Source organism: Eublepharis macularius, chromosome 12 (genome assembly GCF_028583425.1).
Source record: "Eublepharis macularius isolate TG4126 chromosome 12, MPM_Emac_v1.0, whole genome shotgun sequence".
Lineage (NCBI taxonomy): Eukaryota > Metazoa > Chordata > Lepidosauria > Squamata > Eublepharidae > Eublepharis > Eublepharis macularius.
This window is the reverse complement of record NC_072801.1, coordinates 78,358,882-78,377,103: the sequence shown is the minus strand read 5'-3', so window position 1 is coordinate 78,377,103 and position 18,222 is coordinate 78,358,882. Positions and strand designations below refer to the sequence as shown.

The 18,222-nt window shown below is 50.9% G+C and overlaps 2 protein-coding genes across 5 annotated transcripts in view; one reads left to right on the top strand and one right to left on the bottom strand.

The window, feature by feature from the left end:
- Positions 1 to 10,791, top strand: part of CHD3 (chromodomain helicase DNA binding protein 3) — a 60,359-nt gene extending 49,568 nt beyond the window's left edge. For 3 of the 4 annotated variants that reach the window (XM_054992554.1, XM_054992555.1, XM_054992552.1), the window contains exons 27-40: positions 313 to 398; positions 791 to 924; positions 2,110 to 2,254; positions 2,712 to 2,877; positions 3,399 to 3,517; positions 4,224 to 4,377; positions 4,939 to 5,040; positions 5,466 to 5,606; positions 5,911 to 6,019; positions 6,397 to 6,529; positions 7,303 to 7,498; positions 8,602 to 8,765; positions 9,090 to 9,216; positions 9,828 to 10,791. In XM_054992554.1, the coding sequence (XP_054848529.1) occupies positions 313 to 398; positions 791 to 924; positions 2,110 to 2,254; positions 2,712 to 2,877; positions 3,399 to 3,517; positions 4,224 to 4,377; positions 4,939 to 5,040; positions 5,466 to 5,606; positions 5,911 to 6,019; positions 6,397 to 6,529; positions 7,303 to 7,498; positions 8,602 to 8,765; positions 9,090 to 9,216; positions 9,828 to 9,925 (1,874 nt within the window). In that variant the 3' untranslated portion in view covers positions 9,926 to 10,791. The remainder of the gene's footprint in view (positions 1 to 312; positions 399 to 790; positions 925 to 2,109; positions 2,255 to 2,711; positions 2,878 to 3,398; positions 3,518 to 4,223; positions 4,378 to 4,938; positions 5,041 to 5,465; positions 5,607 to 5,910; positions 6,020 to 6,396; positions 6,530 to 7,302; positions 7,499 to 8,601; positions 8,766 to 9,089; positions 9,217 to 9,827) is intronic. The other variant, XM_054992553.1, reaches the window with a different exon arrangement.
- Positions 10,792 to 14,016: 3,225 nt separating this feature from the next.
- On the bottom strand, positions 14,017 to 17,771 carry RNF227 (ring finger protein 227). The gene is made up of 2 exons (XM_054994543.1): positions 17,228 to 17,771; positions 14,017 to 15,856 (listed from the first exon to the last, which is right to left on the bottom strand). The coding sequence occupies exons 1-2, from the start codon at positions 17,769 to 17,771 to the stop codon at positions 15,804 to 15,806; spliced, it is 597 nt and encodes a 198-aa protein (XP_054850518.1). The 3' UTR covers positions 14,017 to 15,803.
- Positions 17,772 to 18,222: the final 451 nt, after the last annotated feature.

Sequence of the window (18,222 nt, the reverse complement as noted above, 5' to 3'; positions counted from 1 at the left end):
CCTCCTTCCGGGTGGCCTGGCAGTGCAGGACGAGAGGCTGCTTTCTGTCATGTTGGCGGGCTGCACTTGCCTTTCTGGGATTCCTGCCAGCCCTCAGTGTAGGCCTGCCAGGGGACTGGGCTCTCTTCCTGTCTTCCCTGGGCCAAACAAGTGTCTGGCCTCAGGCAGGCTAGCATGGGGGACTTTGGTTCAACAAGCTTTCTACTGCCAAGCCAGGGGGAGGCTTTCTGGGCACCTGGCCATGCCTTTAGCAATGCTACAGTGCTGGAGGGATTGGAGCCTAAGACCCTGTCTTTCGCTGTGGTTGCCAAGGTCGCCGACAGTCCAGACGGCAGCTCCGGAATGAGAAGGACAAGCCTCTCCCTCCACTCCTGGCCCGGGTTGGTGGAAACATTGAGGTGAGAGAGCAGCCCCTTAGGATAGCTTGCAAGTAATCAGGTGGGTTGGGTTGGGTCCCCTTCCCTGACAGCCTTTGGCTCTGTGGAATGAACAAGCGGGCTTTACCAAAGACACACAGTTGAGAGGTTCCTGTCTATGCACAAAGCATAAGAGTGTTGGGAAGGGGGGCAAACTGATAGGAAGGGGAGATATTTGGCAGGCACTAGAGTTAAGAGCAGTGATACAAAAGAGTGTCACCCAATGGATTTCTGCTGTGTGCGTACTTGAGTGGTGGGAAAGGTGCCTGAAAGGATGGCTGCTCTCCCCAGCAGTGGGTCTGGATGTACAAGGTGCTCCAGACATCTGGGATCTTCTGGTTGCGCTGCTAATCGTAGTGCTTCCTTTCTCTCAGGTGCTGGGCTTCAACACGCGCCAGCGCAAGGCCTTCCTGAACGCTGTCATGCGCTGGGGCATGCCTCCTCAAGATGCCTTCACCTCCCAGTGGCTGGTCCGGGACTTGCGGGGCAAGACGGAGAAAGAATTTAAGTACGTGGGGGTGGGGGTGGGGGAATTGGAGCATGCTGTTCTGTGCCCTGGCCAAAAGTAGGGAGGGGCTGGGCCTCAGTCCTGGAGCATCTGCTTGGCATACAGAAGGTTCCAGGTTCAATCCCTGGCAGCATCTCCAGCAAAAAGCCACCGTTCGTCAGAGTGGGTGATGCTGGCCTCACCTGACCTGAGTCTGGCTCAGAAGAAGGCTGCTGCAGGTGCAGCAGAGGCCCCGCGAAGCCGAGTCACACACTGTGAGGCTCCTTCTGCAAAGTTACAGGCATCCCAAAATCCCGTTAGGCAAGCTTGGCCGCCCCAAGAATTCTTTTTGGAAAAGTCGCTTTCAGCCATTCTTGCTAAAAGATGAGCTTGGAAAAAGGATGGGCCCTGCCTGCTCAGATGTCAGAGGCAGGCTGGACCGGAGCCTTCTGATCCCAAAGGAAAATGGAGGGAAGAGAGTTGCAGAATTCACTGCGGGGGGGGGGCCAACATTCAGCCGTACTGAATTTTACAGGAAGGCTGTGTATTAGCCTTCTATCTACCCTGAGCCTCTCCGACAGGGCAGGCAAGTCAAATCTCAGCCCCCTCTTTGCCAAGTGATGATGGTTCTTACTCATCTGACTTCCCCATGTGAACGTTTTTCTGTCTGTGTTTCCTGGAGAGTGAGGCGAAGAGGTGACCCTCCCCTCCCTCAAGCAGACATAGAGAAGGGGAGCTGTGGCCCAGGGCACTGGGGAGCCCAAGGGATGGCTTCTGCAGGCTGGCCCACAGCGACAGAGCCAGGGGCTTGCTGGGTGACGATGAACGAGAAAGTCTGATGGCAAAACCAAGAAGGGGAGGGGAGCAGCCAAGCTGCCCTGCAAGGCCTTTGTAGTGTGTGCCTAGGAGCCATACAGGATGCTCTCCTCTTTCCATGGGTTTCCTCCATTGGTTTTTGGTGTTGCTTTGGGGATCTCAACCACTAGAGATCTGCAGCTGAAAGTTTGGCCGGTGACAAAATTGTAGGTCATCCAGGGCAGAGCCCCTCCCCTTTTTCTTCCCCACTGTTAACCCGCATAATGCAAACTGTGGCAGCTTGCCAGATGCAGAAGGCAGCAGTCGGTGGTGCGGTGCGTTGGTGATCATCCCCTTCTCCCCGCACTTGGCTTAGGTCCGCATCCAGCTGTTGGTTTTATACCTCCTCAGGGCCTACGTCTCCCTCTTCATGAGACACCTCTGTGAGCCCGGGGCTGATGGCTCAGAGACTTTTGCCGATGGGGTGCCCAGGGAAGGTCTTTCCAGGCAGCAAGTCCTCACACGGATAGGCGTCATGTCACTGGTGAAGAAAAAGGTAGGGAATCCAACACCTGAGCCAGAAAGCAAGCAGGTGGCATTCGTGAAACCATCCAATGCCTTTTAAAGTGACTTTGCATAAGGTTAATTGTCTTTAGTAGACATTCAGATCCTTTTCAACAAGAGACAGTCTTGAATATCTTGGAATTCCAGTGATCAGAAATAACGTTCTAGTCCTCGAGGTGGTGGAGAAAAGCCTGAGAATGTGCAGCTGTTGCCTTCTTAGAGGTTTTAGTATTAATGCTTGAGCCCTGGGAGTGCTAGAGAAGTTGCATTTTGGAATTCTGTGTTTTTGTGTGGCTCATCATGGCTGTAAGATTCCTCTGAGGAAAGTCTGACGGGGGCAATGGGGTGGGCTTTCCCCCACTTGGCATTGGCTGGGTTTGGTCACCCTCCTTGTTATGGCAGCTAAAAGGTGTTGTTCACAGGAGAGTGTGTCTCTTTTGCATGGGCAGGTGCAAGAGTTTGAGCATATTAACGGGCGCTGGAGCATGCCAGAATTGATGCCCGACCCCAGTGCCGACTCAAAAAAGTCCTCGCGAGCATCATCTCCCACGATTAAAACCTCCACCACCACCCCGGACCCCAGCTGCACCAACACGCCCTGCACTTCCAAGCCAGGTATGCCCCCTGGGCAAAGGATCCTGGGGCGGGCATTCTCTTTCCCAGATCACTTTTCATCACAGACCAGAACCCACCTCTGGGAGTTTAGATCAAGCCAGCTGGTTTCAGGGAAGTTGTTGCGGAAGATTTTGTTTACTTATTTGTATGTGTAATTTGCCTTCTCGGTGAGAACTGAAATTGGGTACAGAGAGTAAATCCTTCCAGATTAGTTCCAGTCATCAGGAGATCTGAATTATGCCATATAGTTCGAGTAACCTTCGGTTTGTATGTATCTGTGTACATGAACCCTGAATTTGGGCCACCTGTGCTTAATAAAGTGACAGCCATGCTCTATTAGTACTAGTGTGAAACAGATCAACATTCATTTGTCAGAATGTGAAATGTATTATTAATTGGGAGTGGCTTCAGTCCAGTCCAGTTACGAAATGGCCCTGAAGGTATCTAAGAGTGTAAGGAGATACGTATTTGGAGAAGGAAAGAGAGACAAGTATTCCAGAACTGGTTATCCATCTCACCAGCTACCCCAGCTCCGAGTGACAAAGGGGACGGGGGGATCCTGGCAGAAAAGGAAGAGCCAGAGGCCAAAGACGAGAAACCAGAGAAGGAAGCCAAGAGCGGCGAGAAGATGGAAACAGAGGTTTGTACTTCTACAGGGGAATCTCTTGCATACAGTTTCAAAGCTGAGTAAGGGGCTGTCTTGCAGTGGGACTGTGGAAGCTGGAATGACCGTTTTCAAAACTCTTAGGGAAATTGTTGGTAGCACCTGGTGGACATGGGTACAACAGGGGCCCTGCCTCTCTTCCAAAGGGCCTCCTCAGCTGTTATTTATTTTAAAACCCGATAGTTCCAGGTAAGTAAAGCAATAGCGCCACCTGCTGTCAGTGAAGATATCGCTACAGAAGGCACTTAAATGCCCTTGAGTGCTGTTGTGCGAACTGTCAAGCATTCTCAAGCCAGGTAGTGGTGATGGGACTGTTGGCTCAAAGGGTTGCTTAGCTGAAGAAAGTTTAGCAGCATGGTACAGTCTCACAGACTGGGACCTGTGCGTGTGCCAAATGTCTCCTAAAGGACAATTTATTCTTGAGCCATGATAGAATCATAGGGTTGGAAGGGACTTCTAGGGTCATCTAGTCCAACCCCCTGCATAATGCAGGAAATTCACAACTACCCCCTCCCCCGACTGCCCCAGTGACCCCTGCTCCATGCTCAGAAGATGGCAAAACACCTCCAGGATCCCTGGTCCGACCTGGGGCAACAGAAAACCACGGTAGTTTTGATCCTGTCCCCAAAGCATCCCTTTCTGAGGGCCATCTGCTTGCATCCCCTGGCTTTGCATTTTCCAGCCTTCAGTTCCTGAGCAGCCCATTGCTGACACCTTCCCTGGGGAGAAAACAGAGCTTGAGCCATCCAAGAAACCTGATGAAGAGGGATTGATGGCTCTGGGAGAGAAGGAGCCAGAAGCCGATCTTGCAATCAAGGAAGAGAGAGAGAAATCAGGTAAAGATATATAAGAGAGAGACTTTTTAATGAGCCTATGTTGGGGGGGGGGGGGTGTCCAGCTGGTAAAGATTTATCCACCTTTTGCAATGAACAAAAGATACATTTTGCTCTCGTTAATGGGCCTTGTGTTGGAGAAGTGCTAGGTTGGTTGAGTTTGCAGTTTGGATTGGCACAGTCAGTGTGATGTGCCATGAGCAATAACGGAACCGTGGCCCAAATGTCTTGGCCTTCTGTTCTTGGCTGTTCCTTAATGCACTGAAGGAAATAACACCTGCTTCTTGTTGACTTGGAGAAAATGAATCTGGACCGGGAGAAGGACTTGTATCGATGAAAGCTCCAGCCAGACTTCTGTTTTGGTTTCTCAGGAGGGCTTAGTCCTTTGGTTGTTCCTTTAAAAGGAAGATAAAAGGGAAATGCTGTCAGGATTGCTGCAGAAATCCCATGCAACTGGGATTCCTTCTCAACCTTCTCACCCACTCGAGTCTTTAGTACAGGTTCTTAGAAGTTCTTGGCTAGGTCTGACCCCCTCACACTATCCCATCCCTGTATTTTCCAAAGCTCCAGAAGCTGATCCGGAGAAACTTGTGGCAGACGAGAAGCCTGCCGAGAGCGAGGAGAGCAAGGAAAAGGCTGATGGGGAGATGCAAGAAGTGAAGAAAGGTAACCTGAGCCTTGACAGGCAAAGGGGGATGTCTGTGGCTACTGGAAGTCAGCCTGGCAGCATGACTGGAACCGGGGCTCGGGGCTTTCCGGAGCTTCTCATTGGAGGCAAACGAGCATGTGCAGGACTTGGGCTGGGCAGTCTTCTAACTCCCGTAGACATTAGAAGTCTGTTGGCTTTGGCTTTGCTTCTGGGAATGATCTGATGACAGCAGAGGCGAGCGCAGAGGCCATTTGGAAAGAGCTGCGGGAGAGTCCGTTTCTCCCCCGTCTGGTAGATGTTTGCAGGCAGATGCCATCTAGCCATGCGTGTCGTTAGAGGCGTGGGAGCGGTTCCTACTGAAGAACTGGCGGGGAGGGGAGGGGGAGCCTGGGGTTGGCTCTTCTTATCCACCTCCCCATTTTAACCCTAACCCTTTTAAAAGAAGAGGTAAAGCCCGAGAGGGAGTCAGGAAAAGAGCCCAGATCTGGAAATGTCAAGGAGGACAGCCGGAACAACGGCAAGAAAGAAGACAAGGCAGACAAACCCCGCTTCATGTTCAACATTGCCGATGGCGGCTTCACAGGTAAGGCATCATGGCGTGAGGCGTCTGCCTGCAGTGGAGATAAGCTAGGGCAGCACTTGCACAGCACTGGGGTGGTGGGAGGGTTACATCTGCTCATGTCACAGCGGCCTGCTTTGGCCATCAAGAGAAGGACGCTGGCAGCGTGTGTGTGTGTGTTGGGGGGGGCCTGGTTGAGCGGATGCGTTGTGTGTGCAGCTGACATGTGGGTGTTGCTTCAGCTGCTTGAAACAATATATGCCCACCCACTCGTTCTGAAGTGAGGCATTTAACTTGGATGGTTCTTCTGTCTTGTCTTTCACTTTAGAACTTCATACCCTGTGGCAGAACGAGGAGAGAGCAGCCATCACCTCCAGTAAGCTTAATGAGATCTGGCACCGCCGGCATGACTACTGGCTACTGGCTGGTATCGTCCTGTATCCTTTTTGACTCGTTAATTCCTTTAAGAGTGTGTGTGTGTGTGTGTGTGTGTGTGTGTGTGTGTGTGTGTCTGTCTGTGGACAAGTGGGGAGAGCAAATTTTGCTTCACACAAATGACTCATCTCTCCTCCTGTCTGAACCAGGAATGTGGAATTAGTGTCTACCAGTGTGTGTGTCGGGGGAGGGGGGGAGTGTGTAAATCCTAAAGGTGGGAAAACACTGTTGGGCACCCTAGATCGCCCCTTGCTGTTGTGGTAGAGGCGGCATTGGTGTGATTCCATATAAGGAGATTCCTGTGTGTCTTGCTGGGGAGTGGCAGGCAGCTCTTCCATTCAGCCTTGGAGGTTCCTTAATGCCTGCTGTTGCTGTTCAGCCATGGCTACGCTCGCTGGCAGGATATCCAGAATGACAACCAGTTTGCTATTATCAACGAGCCCTTCAAGACCGAAGCCAACAAGGGCAACTTCTTGGAGATGAAGAACAAATTCCTTGCCAGGAGGTTCAAGGTGCGCAGTACAGATGGGATCAGATGAAGACTGAGGGGCCGGGCTGTATTCTCAGAAGTCTTTTTTTTTCAGGCACAGTTTCTGAGTGTAACTTCAGGATCTGAGTCCAGTGGCACCTTAGAGACCAGCAGGATTTTTCAGGGTATACGCTTTTGAGAGTCAAAGCTTTGACCCTCGAAAGCATATACCCTGAAAGATCCTGCTGGTGTCTAAAGTGCCACTGGACTCAAATCCTGCTGTTCTACTGCACACCAGCATGGCTACCTACCTGAAACTGTGTGTAACCAGAAAGCTTGCTTTCAGCATTTAAAAACTCCAACTTGAGCATAAATTGACAGTGTCAGCATAACAACTTGAGTTAACTCCAGTAGACCTGATCATGCAAGCAGCACACAGTAGACACCGCATGTTCTCACAACTGCACTGTGCAGACACTGAGTGCAGCACTCTTGAGAACCTCTTCTTTGAAGAACAAATTTCTCACTCATATAGCTGTGGAAAAAAAAGTTTGAATGTGCCAGGGAGCTAGCAGGGGGGGATACAGGGTGGGTGGGAGTCTTCCAGTGCCGCCGCTCTTCTGTAGAGCGCCTTCCCATAGAATCTTACATTAGGCTGAATCAAGATGCAGATTCACCTGGGAGTTCTCTATTGAATCGGCAGTGCAGAGCCAGGCCTCCTTGCCGTGGGTTCTGCCCAGTCCCCTTGCAGGTTTCCTTGGGCCACGCTCCTGTTTCAGTGGCTCCATTTTCTCGTTGCTTCACTCTTCCCCGCAGCTCCTGGAGCAGGCACTGGTGATTGAGGAACAGCTACGCAGAGCCGCCTACCTGAACATGACTCAGGACCCCAGCCACCCGGCCATGGCCCTCAATACTCGCTTTGCTGAGGTGGAGTGTCTGGCCGAGAGCCACCAGCACTTATCCAAGGAATCTCTGGCTGGCAACAAGCCTGCCAACGCCGTCCTGCACAAGGGTAAGAGGCGGGCGAGGAGGCGGGCCCGGAGAGGACAGTCCATGTAAACCCCCCTCCCCCCACGCCTCTGTGCGTCCTTCTGTACCATACTCTAAATCCATTAAAGTGCGGTAATGATCAGAAAAGCCGCTGTGTTCGGTTGTCTCCTTGATCCTGCTCTGTGTATCTTTGGTGTATCTGCTTTGGTCTATCCATGGAGTTTCCCATGAGTATCTTCTGAGTATCTGCCAACAATCTTTTGTGAGCATTCTTCAAGCACATCTCTTATCTTTTGAACACTTTTTCTTGCCAAGCATGTCTACTGAATATTCCACAGAGTATCCTTTGGCATAATAGAGGAAGTATTCCATGAATTTCTCTTAACACAATCATCTTCAGTACTTTTGGTGTGTATATATATATTAATTTCCAGAATATTCTCTTGAGTGAGTGATTCTGGCATATCTGGCTGAGTGCCCCTTTAGTATCACATTTCTCCCCCCCCCCCCCGCCTCCACCTAGCATCATTTGAGTAGTACTGGTTGACACTTGTCCCTATCAAATATTAAGTGAATACCTGTTAAGAATTTCACTTCCTTCATCTCTCTGGTGCTTTTTTCAAGTATCTCTATTTGTTTCCTTGTGAGTTTCTCTGCTGTATCCCTCTCCCCTCACAAGTATCATGTGAGTATCTCTTGTGTTTAGTTTCCCATAAGTACCCTCAGTGTATTCATTCCCTTCTCCTCTGCAATTCATGCTGCATAATCTGGGAATCTCTAATGTCCTATGAGTAGGACAGTGTTCTCTCTCTCTGTGGGTGTGTCCAGTGATGGACAATCTGGATTATCAGATGGGTAAAGGCCCTTTTCCATGATTGGAAAAAATAAAGGTTTTATTTTAACTCTTTTAAGAGAATCTCTGGAGTAAGTTTAGCTCAGCATTATAGGCCCCAGGAGGGTATTGGAGCCACATACCCTGCTTGTTTTGCAAGATAACCATCTTTTATAGAACGTTGGGCAAGTGGGTAGCAGGTGCCTGGAGGAGTCCGCTGTGCCCTGGGCTCTGCCACCCTGACAGGTCTTGGTCTCTCTCCTCTTTCTTTTGCTCTCCTGCTGCCACACCAGTGCTGAACCAACTAGAGGAGCTTCTCAGTGACATGAAAGCAGATGTGACGCGCCTGCCTGCCACGCTTTCCCGCATCCCCCCGATTGCTGCCCGCCTTCAGATGTCTGAACGCAGCATCCTCAGCCGCTTGGCCAGCAAAGGAAATGAGACACAGACCACCCCGGTAACTATCTCCCCCATCTCCAGCCCACAAGATTGTGATGAGACTATCAGCATGGGCTTCATGATGCTGCTTTATGGTTTCCTTCATTTATATTACACTTTTCTCCCCAATGGGGACTGGAAGTGGCTTACAGCAGTCTCCTTATTTCCATTTTATCCTCACAACAACCTTGTGAGGTAGTCTAGGTTGTACGTCATGCCTATTCATGCAAATACAGTTTGAAGCAGAAGTGCGTCTAAAAGATTAAGGATGCAAAACGATATGCCCCATCTTGCCTCTTGAACTGTCAGTGCAGTCAGGACTTCTCGCTCTCTTTTCTCACAGGCGTTCCCCCCCGGGCCCTATGCCACCCCTCCAACCTTTGGGGGCTCTTTTGGGGCCAGTCCTGGAGGGGTGCTGCCCACCATGGGCGCCAACTACAGCCAAATGCCGACCGGCTCCTTCATCACAGGTTGGTTGTTGGGGGACAGAGATGAAATCATGGTAGGGGACAATCGCTGGCTGTGGGGCCTACTGTTCCAAGTTTTGTGGCTGCAGGGGTAGTGCTTGGAATGGGGTGGGGGGAGAGACTTCTGCCTTTACCCCAGCGTGCTCCTCACTGGGGTTGGAAGGAATCGAGGGTGGGCAAGGAGTCCTATGTGGGGCAGTAGGAGACAAGGCAGTGGGCTGGGACCCCACACAGGTAGGTTCTCTCCCTGGCTCCCGGTGGAGGGAGGAGTCGAAGAAGACTTCACTTGTTGTCTTGGAAGGCAGCAGCTGCCTTGTGTTTTGAGAATGCTGGGCTTAGAGCAGTCGGGAACCCGGAGCCCCCTTTGTGCCCCGCTTTTAGAAAAGACATTAGATATATGCATGAGGAAGAGATGCCTTGGCGGCTTCTATCCCAAACTGCAGCCCCTGTGTCCAGAGGTATGATCTCATGGAGTCTGGTGGGCCTGAGATTTGTGAGTAACACAACTGGAGGGATGGCGAGTTGGACCCCTGGTGCAAGGTGGTGGGGTAGAAGCAGCCGCAGGTTCCAAGACCTCTTCCCAGTTTAGCCTGCTCTTGTCTCTTGTCCTGCAGCCAACGGTCCTCCTGTGATTGTGAAGAAGGAGAAGGAAGGCGAGAGCCTAGAGAAGAAGGAGGCGAAAAGTGGGGAGGTGATTTGCATAGACGACTGAGGGGCACTCCTGGCTCGCCCACCTGGTCACGACTGGACAGGTGCCGCCTCTGGGCAGAAGGGATGTGCTCCCCTCAGGCCTCTCCTCCCCTTTTATTTTCTGATCACACTGACGGCTTTGCCTTGGTGGTTGCGAGCAGGGTGAACTGCCCACACCTTGGCTCCTCTGCATTTGATTTTGTTGCTGTCCCCGTGCCCCCCTCTTTCCACTTCTTGGGGGAGTGGGAGGTGGATTTCCAAGCTGACTGGCAGAGAACAACCAAGAGGGGGTTGGGAGCCAGGACTCCTGGGTTCTGTTCCTGGCTGGGGCTCAAGTGGTGTGGAGGAGCAGGAGAGGAACTTGCATCTTTTGGGTGTCCTGTCTGTGAGGGGGGAGGGGGCTGTCTGCCCCATGGCATCTGCCCCTGGCAGTGGTGGCTCTTCAAGCCACACTCCAAACGCAACTCTATAAATATGAATATATATATACTGTATACACTCTCATCCTGTATGTTTAAACCCCTTCCCACCTGTGCTTGAACCCCCCGTGGGGCAATAATGGGACTGACTGGGGGAGGGGGACCACACTCCCTAGTCATGGTCTGAGACCACATTGAGGGGGAGCCGACAGCTTCCCTCCCATATGAGGGGCTATGCGGGAGTCAGGTGCTGGATCTGTGCCTCGTCCAGGGGTGGCTCCTGGTTGGGGGAAGGGGCTGTCTTTCCCCCCTGCCCCTTCCTGCCTCTCGTCTTTGGAAGAATTTTGTCTGGGGAGGGGGGAGAGGCCACAGGAGGGCCAGGACGCACTCCTGAATTGGTTGCCGATTCTCAAGTCACTTCTTGTTTAAACCTTGCAGAATAAAGGCACACAGTTTCCTTCGCTACATACCCCAGCTGCGTTGTGTTGTCTTTGCTTGGATTGGGAATGTGGGCTTTGAAAAGGAATGCAAGTCCCCTTTTTTGTTTTGTGTAATTTAATTTAGTTTAAGACTGCCTCACACATTACAGATCACCTCCAGAAAAGACGTATGTGGGAATGGACATGAAGCCTGGGAGTAGGCAGTTGAGCACGATGATCTTGTGCTACTGTGCGTGCGCTACACTATGGCCAGGCACACTGCCTTGGTATGTGCAGTTAAACACATTTGCGCTTGGCAGGACCATTTCATGAAATGCTCTGTGGATTTAACGTTGACACCTCTGTACAAAATGTATTTCTGTATACAGCAGCTCTGGACAGAGGGTTGGATCCAGAGTGGGACATTCGTGCCCTCCCCCGGCAGCCTGCTGATCTCCAAGGAATGTTGCTCCCAAAGAACACCGTGGGGGGAAGGGGGGGGGGATCTGTGCCAGTTTAGTCTGCAACCAACCCAAAATGTGATCCTCAGTAGGACTGGGGTGGGGCCGTTGCATGAATAAAATCAGTCTTTGTAAGTAGTGACCTACAACGCCAGCACCTGGTAGCTGCTTACCCTTGAAGGCCGTTCAGATATTGCAGGTGGTGCAGAACAGGACTTCACAAATGGCAGATCTTGGGGGCATCGTGCCTGAGAAGCAGAACGTGGAAGGTTCCTGGTTCACTTCCTGGCAGTTCCAGCTCAGGGGTCTCAGACAGCAGGTGCTGGGCGAGTCCGTCCGTCCCGCTCCCCTCCCGCCACGCAAGAGCAAACAAGACTGGAGCTATTACAGACTGGCAGTCCCAATACTAGGTCAGCAGCATCGGCTGTCAGTCAGGATTCCAAGCACAACTGATTGCTTAATGCCCACAGAGACTTTGTTGAGCTTCCTACCTGTAGCTCAACTGCTTCTTTTATTCGCTCTCTCCTTGTTTAGCAAGCAATCCAATTATATGCTCCTTCAGACCTCTGCATCCTACATCGCAGATGGCATTTACAGCTCCTTGATCTCTCTAGGTTCCCACCACTTGATATACACACTTAAAGTGGGTATGTAGCAGCTGAGAACGCATTTCCCTGCTCTTCACAGTATCTCCCTTCCCTGCCAACACCCCTTTTGCCCCTGTGCATCCCAGCAGACTTGCACACACTGCACCAAGGCTAGCTAAAGGTTCAGAGCCCCCCCACCCCGGTCAGACAGGTGACCTCAGTGCTCACTTCTGCCAGCATTAAAAGGACTCCAAAATTTATTCAATCTTTGTTCCCATAAAAACAGGGGTGATGGTATTCATTTGACCTTCCAATTGTTTTCCCCATGCAGCCCAGAGCTTAAAATCCCTACAATTCTTCCTGGTCTCAGGAGAACCCTATTAGCCACTCTCATGGGAACAATTACGTTGGCACAAGCTGACTCATGTTGGCTCTGTGCTTTGCCAAGTTACAAACCCTGTCAGGGAATTTGCAGAATTACTGTCCCAGCGCTGTCCACATTTATGTGGCTCCTGTCTTTGGGGACTCGTTTCTGAAATTAAACCAGTCTCATGTTGGGAACTGAGACCTAATTACCGCAACAGCCAAGGCAGGGATTGCCTTACACCATCTGTGTTTATGTATTTTGGAAGTCATTGTTCTTGAATTTTCCAAAACCAGGAGAAAGAACAAAGCGAGGCACCTGCCATCAGTAGAAATATTCTTGGCAGAAGCTCAAATACACATTCAGCCTTATCTTCCTCAATGTAAGCTGCTTTGGGCTCTTACTGGGAAGAAAAGTGTGGTATAAAAGTAAGATTCCCCCCCCCCCCGTCTTCTGTATCTTGCAGATTGTCAGGATACTAGGGGCTGGAATTGGGGGGCTGCTTATTTTGCTGCCTGCTAAATTAGCTGACTAAAAGGCCCAAAAGAGGGTCCTTGAAATTTTCTGGAATTTCATTGCTTAATTGCTATGAAATTTCTACACTTAAGTATTTCCCCTCCTCCTGGCTTGATAACAGGTTGCCATCCTGATCACACAAGGTTGTGCATTTAAATGATTACCAGCTTAATTTTAAAGCAAGACTCATTAGCCACCAAAACCCTTAGTCACATCCCTCTGCCACCGTTCTGCTTTCAGGTAGCTGGCTGGCTCTCTTGGCTGTGCTGCTAGCCCTAAGCTAAGGTGGATCAACCCTTGTGAGTCACACAGCCTGCAACCCACAAAGGCCCCATTAAAATCCCTCGTCCGGAGTCATGAGGGACATGCCAGCCACAGGCACGGACAGGTGATTAAACAGGATATGATTGAGGAATGCTGCAATCCATCCTATGGAGAAACCAGGATCTGAGGGACCCCAAGCCAAAGAGATGAATTCAGGGTGAGTCAGCCAGATGGAGAAACCAGAGGAAGGAAAAACAAGATGGTTATATTATGCCTGCATTATACATGGGAAGCTCTTAGCCACTCAGTGGTTGGGAAAGGTCTGCTAAACTGGATGCCAGGAGATCAAGACCCAGGAGATCATCTCAAATGCAGAGTGAGGAAGATTTTATTGACTCCTTTTACTAGCATACACCCATCTTTCTCTACAGTATGGACCCAAAGCAGCGTATAGAGATCTCCATTTTATCCTAACAACCATCCTGTGAGCTGTGTTGGGCTGAGAGCGTGCAACTGGCCCAAGGTCACCCAGAAAGCTTCCACAGCAGAGCAGGAATTGGGTTTCCTAGTCTGGCACTAACAGCCACACCGGTTCTGTTTTGCCCTTCTAGGATTAGCCCCTACTTAAAGGACCAGTCAGTTTGTCCTCAGGCAGATCCAGACTCTTCTCCCGTTCAAACTGTCCAAGAGGTTGACAGCCATTTCCAATAGTTCTCAGACTTTCTGGAACAACCCGTGAAGCCAGTTATAATCTGGATGAACAGAAAAAGGCTCAGACAGTGTGTTTCTAGTGTGGCACTGAGGCAGTATCTCAGACACTCACCACTGTCAATATGAGAAGATCAAATCCTCAAGCACTTCGTCATGGAACTTCTGGTAGGCAGCAAACTTTGGCTATGTGAGGCTCGGCCTGCCTAGGCAAGAGAATTTGGATTGGCCACGGTGGCTTGGAATTGAGATGTAAAGCCTCAACACACACACAAGATCCCACTGGTGGGTCCCTTTAACTCATATGTTTGGAAACAAAGCCCTTTTTTCCTTTAATAAACAGATGACTGCCAAATTCAACACTCTTTAATTAAATAAATTACAACTGCCAAAATATTAAATGGAAAAACTTGAAACAATAAATACGAAATTAAGAACACATTTCACAGAAATGCTTTTAAAAAATACGACATTTATAACGTAACTTTCCCTGCAAGGAAACTGCGTCTAGGAAACGGCATCTTGCTACATATATGTCAGATGAGTTACAGAATCTGCCCTGTAGCTGGCTTAACCTTCCATCCCACCCCATAAGGGTGCCCTGACCAAAATGGCCTGATTCACTGGGAACAAAAGTGTTTAGCTGAAAAAGGTTTTTCAAGGCCACTGACGAGCTGAACCTTTCTGCCCCTAAATTGCCTCCTCCTCCACATTTCCAGTTGCTTTGTTGGGGGTTTTCTGTGGAGTGTCTTGAATGAAGGATGTCCAAGCCTGAACTTCTCACCATTCTTCCCCTCCGTATCTTTTCCCTGCCCACCAACCTCCCCTTCCACCAGGTCTTCTCTCCAATTATTCTCACTGCTTTGCCTCCTCCATTTCCAGTCTCCTGCCAAGTCATGCTGCTTTCCTTACAGCAATGCAAAAATCCCCCAGCCCTTCCTCTTCACCCCCTCCACAAAAACTCTGGCCTTGACTGGTCTCTGGCTGCCCTTCCTCTCCCCTTGCTTCTTCCCAGCAGAGTCATCACATTCATTCACACCCTCACTGCTCTCCTTAAACCCTCACATGCCCAGATCCAACACAAACTCCTCACCCAAACCCTTCAGGGCTCTGACCCCTCCCTACTTGTGTACTCTTCTTTAAATACATGTCTGACAGGGGTAACCTTCAGCCATGAGATGGTGCGCCGCTCTCTCATGCCTAGAACTACCCAATCATGCCTTGCTGCTTCCCAGCCTCTCTACACACCCATTTTCCATTTGGCACAACTACTAGCCCCTCTTCCCTCTGAGATCATGTCATATTTTTGTCTTGCCTGTCTTCCCAGGAATCCTAGCTGGTAAATACATGCATGTATGCTCTTCTCCTTCCCACTTTTTTTCATCTCCCTGTGGGCAAATTTTAATTCATGAGCTCGCTGGAGCAGAGGCCTGTCTTCTTGTGCTGTGTAAAATGTCCTTGCTGGTGATACAATAATGAAGACTTTAATGAAGACTTTTTTTTAAAGCCTTCACCCACAGATGCAAAACGAATGCAAAACATAAAACACATTCTGCACTTGAAAGGCAGAAACCAAATACTGGACACTGCAGTTAAGAAGACTCGTTTCCAGCTTCTCCAAACACTCGTGTTTCATAAAATGGTGAGTTCACAGGTAGAAAGATGCCCTCTGAATTGCTGCTCCAAACAACACTTTTTAAACCATATGGCCTCAATGGCCTCAGCCTGCATGGCAGGGCTCTTTGGAGATGCTGAGTACATTGGGGAGGGGATTTGCTGGTTCAGAACTGTGTCAAGCAGCACATGTGACAGAAATTGGGCTGTGAGAACAACTGCGATTCTTCCAGTGTAGTCCAGAAGGGATGCCACCTTGCTTCTCGTCTCCAACATGTACTATCAAGTCTGCCTCCTGCCATCTTTCCACCACCTTTTTCTCCTGGGGCATTCCACGGAGCACAAGAAGCAGTCCACAGCGTGAAAGAGGGGTCTTCTTTCTTCTTGGATCACATGAGTCCACTGGCTAATGGCAAAACCTCAGCCGAGTGCTGACCAGAGTGCTGGAAAGACCACAAAAGGCTGGCTGTAGCAGAGCTCACATGTATCAGCCAGTTTTGTTCTTCAGCTGCAGCAGGTCAGGAAGTACACTGGGATCACTACAGCCCTCAGATGACACAGCTGGTCATGAGTGACAAGTCCTTTATTTCAGGTGCATAGGCTGTGAGAGAAACAGGAGAGTGGCAGTGAGGTCAATGAGCCCTCAAATTTTTAAAATACCCTTTTCCAAACCTTATTTCAGCACAAGCTCCACTCTTATGATTCTCACACTCCTCGTAGCCATGCATTAAAGTATTAAATACAACTGTGCTCCTGCCCCTTGTCATGGCGCCAAAGAAAGCCAAAGGCCAACCCAGTGGCTGGCAGATCCAGTGGAATTAGAGGCTCACCTCTAAGATGCTCAACCCCAGCCCAAGCCAAAAGGGATGTGGGCTTGTCACCGAGAATTATGCCTCTCAACACTTCCCTGGTCTAACCCTATAAAACTGTTTGCCCTCTTGTAGCAGAAATGAAGATAAGAATTCTGTTTACTCCACATTTATACCAATCCAATGGGGAGTATTTCCTCTCTCAGGAGAATCTACACAAAAATTCCCAATGGAACAAACTGACGTTAGAACAGGCAAGGCAGTGCTATCACACTAACAACTATTCCACCCCAAATTAGACCATATTCCAACAAGCTGCTCCTCCCCTAAAATTTAAAAAGTAAGACTTTGTTTTTAGAGGCAGAAGAAGAAACTAAAGCACCGTGCATAGGCTGTTAAACTAACTCCTGATTGGCTCTATGGGAAATATTGACAAATGAACTGTGAAGAGTCTTGCCTTTGTGGTTTTTATAAACACCTGCATTCAAGCATAAAATTAAACAGATACAATATATGCAAAAATATCCTGACTATCCTTTTCAGAAACACATCAGCTAATGAACGAGTAAGAAAATATACAATTTATATGGGTATTTTATGGCTCTCTTTCTACATATATATGAAATATAGATCCAAACGAATTTGTTCAAGCTAAAGTTTCCATGAGATGCATCATCTCTGATGGTGACCCCTGAGGACTCGGGGCTATTTCTCTCGCGTCCTCCCTCTATGTGCCAGAATGGAACTTAAAATACGCGCACGCAGATTCAATGTTGTTACGGTGTTTGGATCCTTAACCACTAGTTTCAGGTGGGCAGCTGCGTTGGCCTGCTTTAGAAGAGCAAGATTTGGGGCCAATGATCTATGACGCACAAAGGCTCCTACAGGTCTGGCTCTTTTCTGCTGCTACAGGGAGACTAACACGGCCGCCCATCTTTCTCATAACCACTGTGAATGTCCCCATGAGACGAAAAGGCGACACACAAGCCAAGGCAATGACGTCTACGCTAGCGCTCCGTATGGCAATACACATTTAGCACAAAAGGGAACACGCGCACACACACGCACTCTCTAGCTAGTTAGGGACCTGCTCCCCCGGCAATCGACTACTCGAGCCTATCGATCGATTACTCGGCGCGCCCAGACTGGAGCGCGATACTCACGGTTCATTGGCTGCCTACGCCGGGGAGGTGCGCTGCGGCTCCTCCTGGGCGCATGCGCGCTGTGCCCGGCGCCCCCCTTGAGGAGCCTCCTCAGGGCCCTCCAGAGCCGCCACTGGCCGGCCTCGTCCTGCGCCTCGCCGTCCCGCTCCTCGCCGGCAGCGTCGTCGTCCGGGCGGCTGGCCTCCTGGCGCTTCCTCTCGGCGAGGACGACGCGCTGCCAGAGCTCGGGGTCGATGGGGGGCAAGACGAGGCGGCGCCGGCCGTAGCCGCTGCTGCGCCTCACGCCGGCCACCAGGAAGTTGCCGCGCTCGCGGAGGGGCGTGACGGCGCGGCAGTAGGGGCACGTGACCTCCTCCCAGCCGCCCTCGCGCGCCAGCTGGCAGACGCAGGCGCTGCAGAGCACGTGACGGCAGCGCGAGGGCTTCCAGGAACCGCGCGCGCCCCCGAGCCTGCGCGGCGCCCGCCCGCAGCAGTCGTAAGGCATGCAGCAGATGCCGCACTCCAGCTCCTCGGCCCCGCCCAGCTCGTCCGCCGCGTGACCCATCCCGCCACCCGTAGCTCGCCCGGGCTGCGACAAGCCCGCCTTGGAAAGCGAGTCGCGCCGGCTCCCTCCTTATATAGACGCGCGCGCGGCCACGCCCCCCCGAGTTTCAGCCAACGGCCGGAGGAGGCGTGGCTCGTGAAGGAAGGGACGCGCCCCCTTTCCCTTCGCCGCCGCTGAAAAGGACGGGCGTGGTGACGTCAGGCGCACAGTTGCCAACTTCTCTCCTCAGGCTGTGCTCCTGGGTCTTTTTACCAACTAGAGGGGAAAGAAGGTCTTGCTGACCTGGCGGGACGGGGGAGCCTCAACGGCATAGCTCGTTTAGGTCGAGTTGCTGTGGAGAGCAGAGGAGCAGAACCAGTGGAGAGAAGGCGGCAACCCAACCTTCCGGTGGCGCCTGGAACTCTCCAAGAATTCCGGTTGATCCCCATACGAAAGAGGCCAAGGCCCCCTG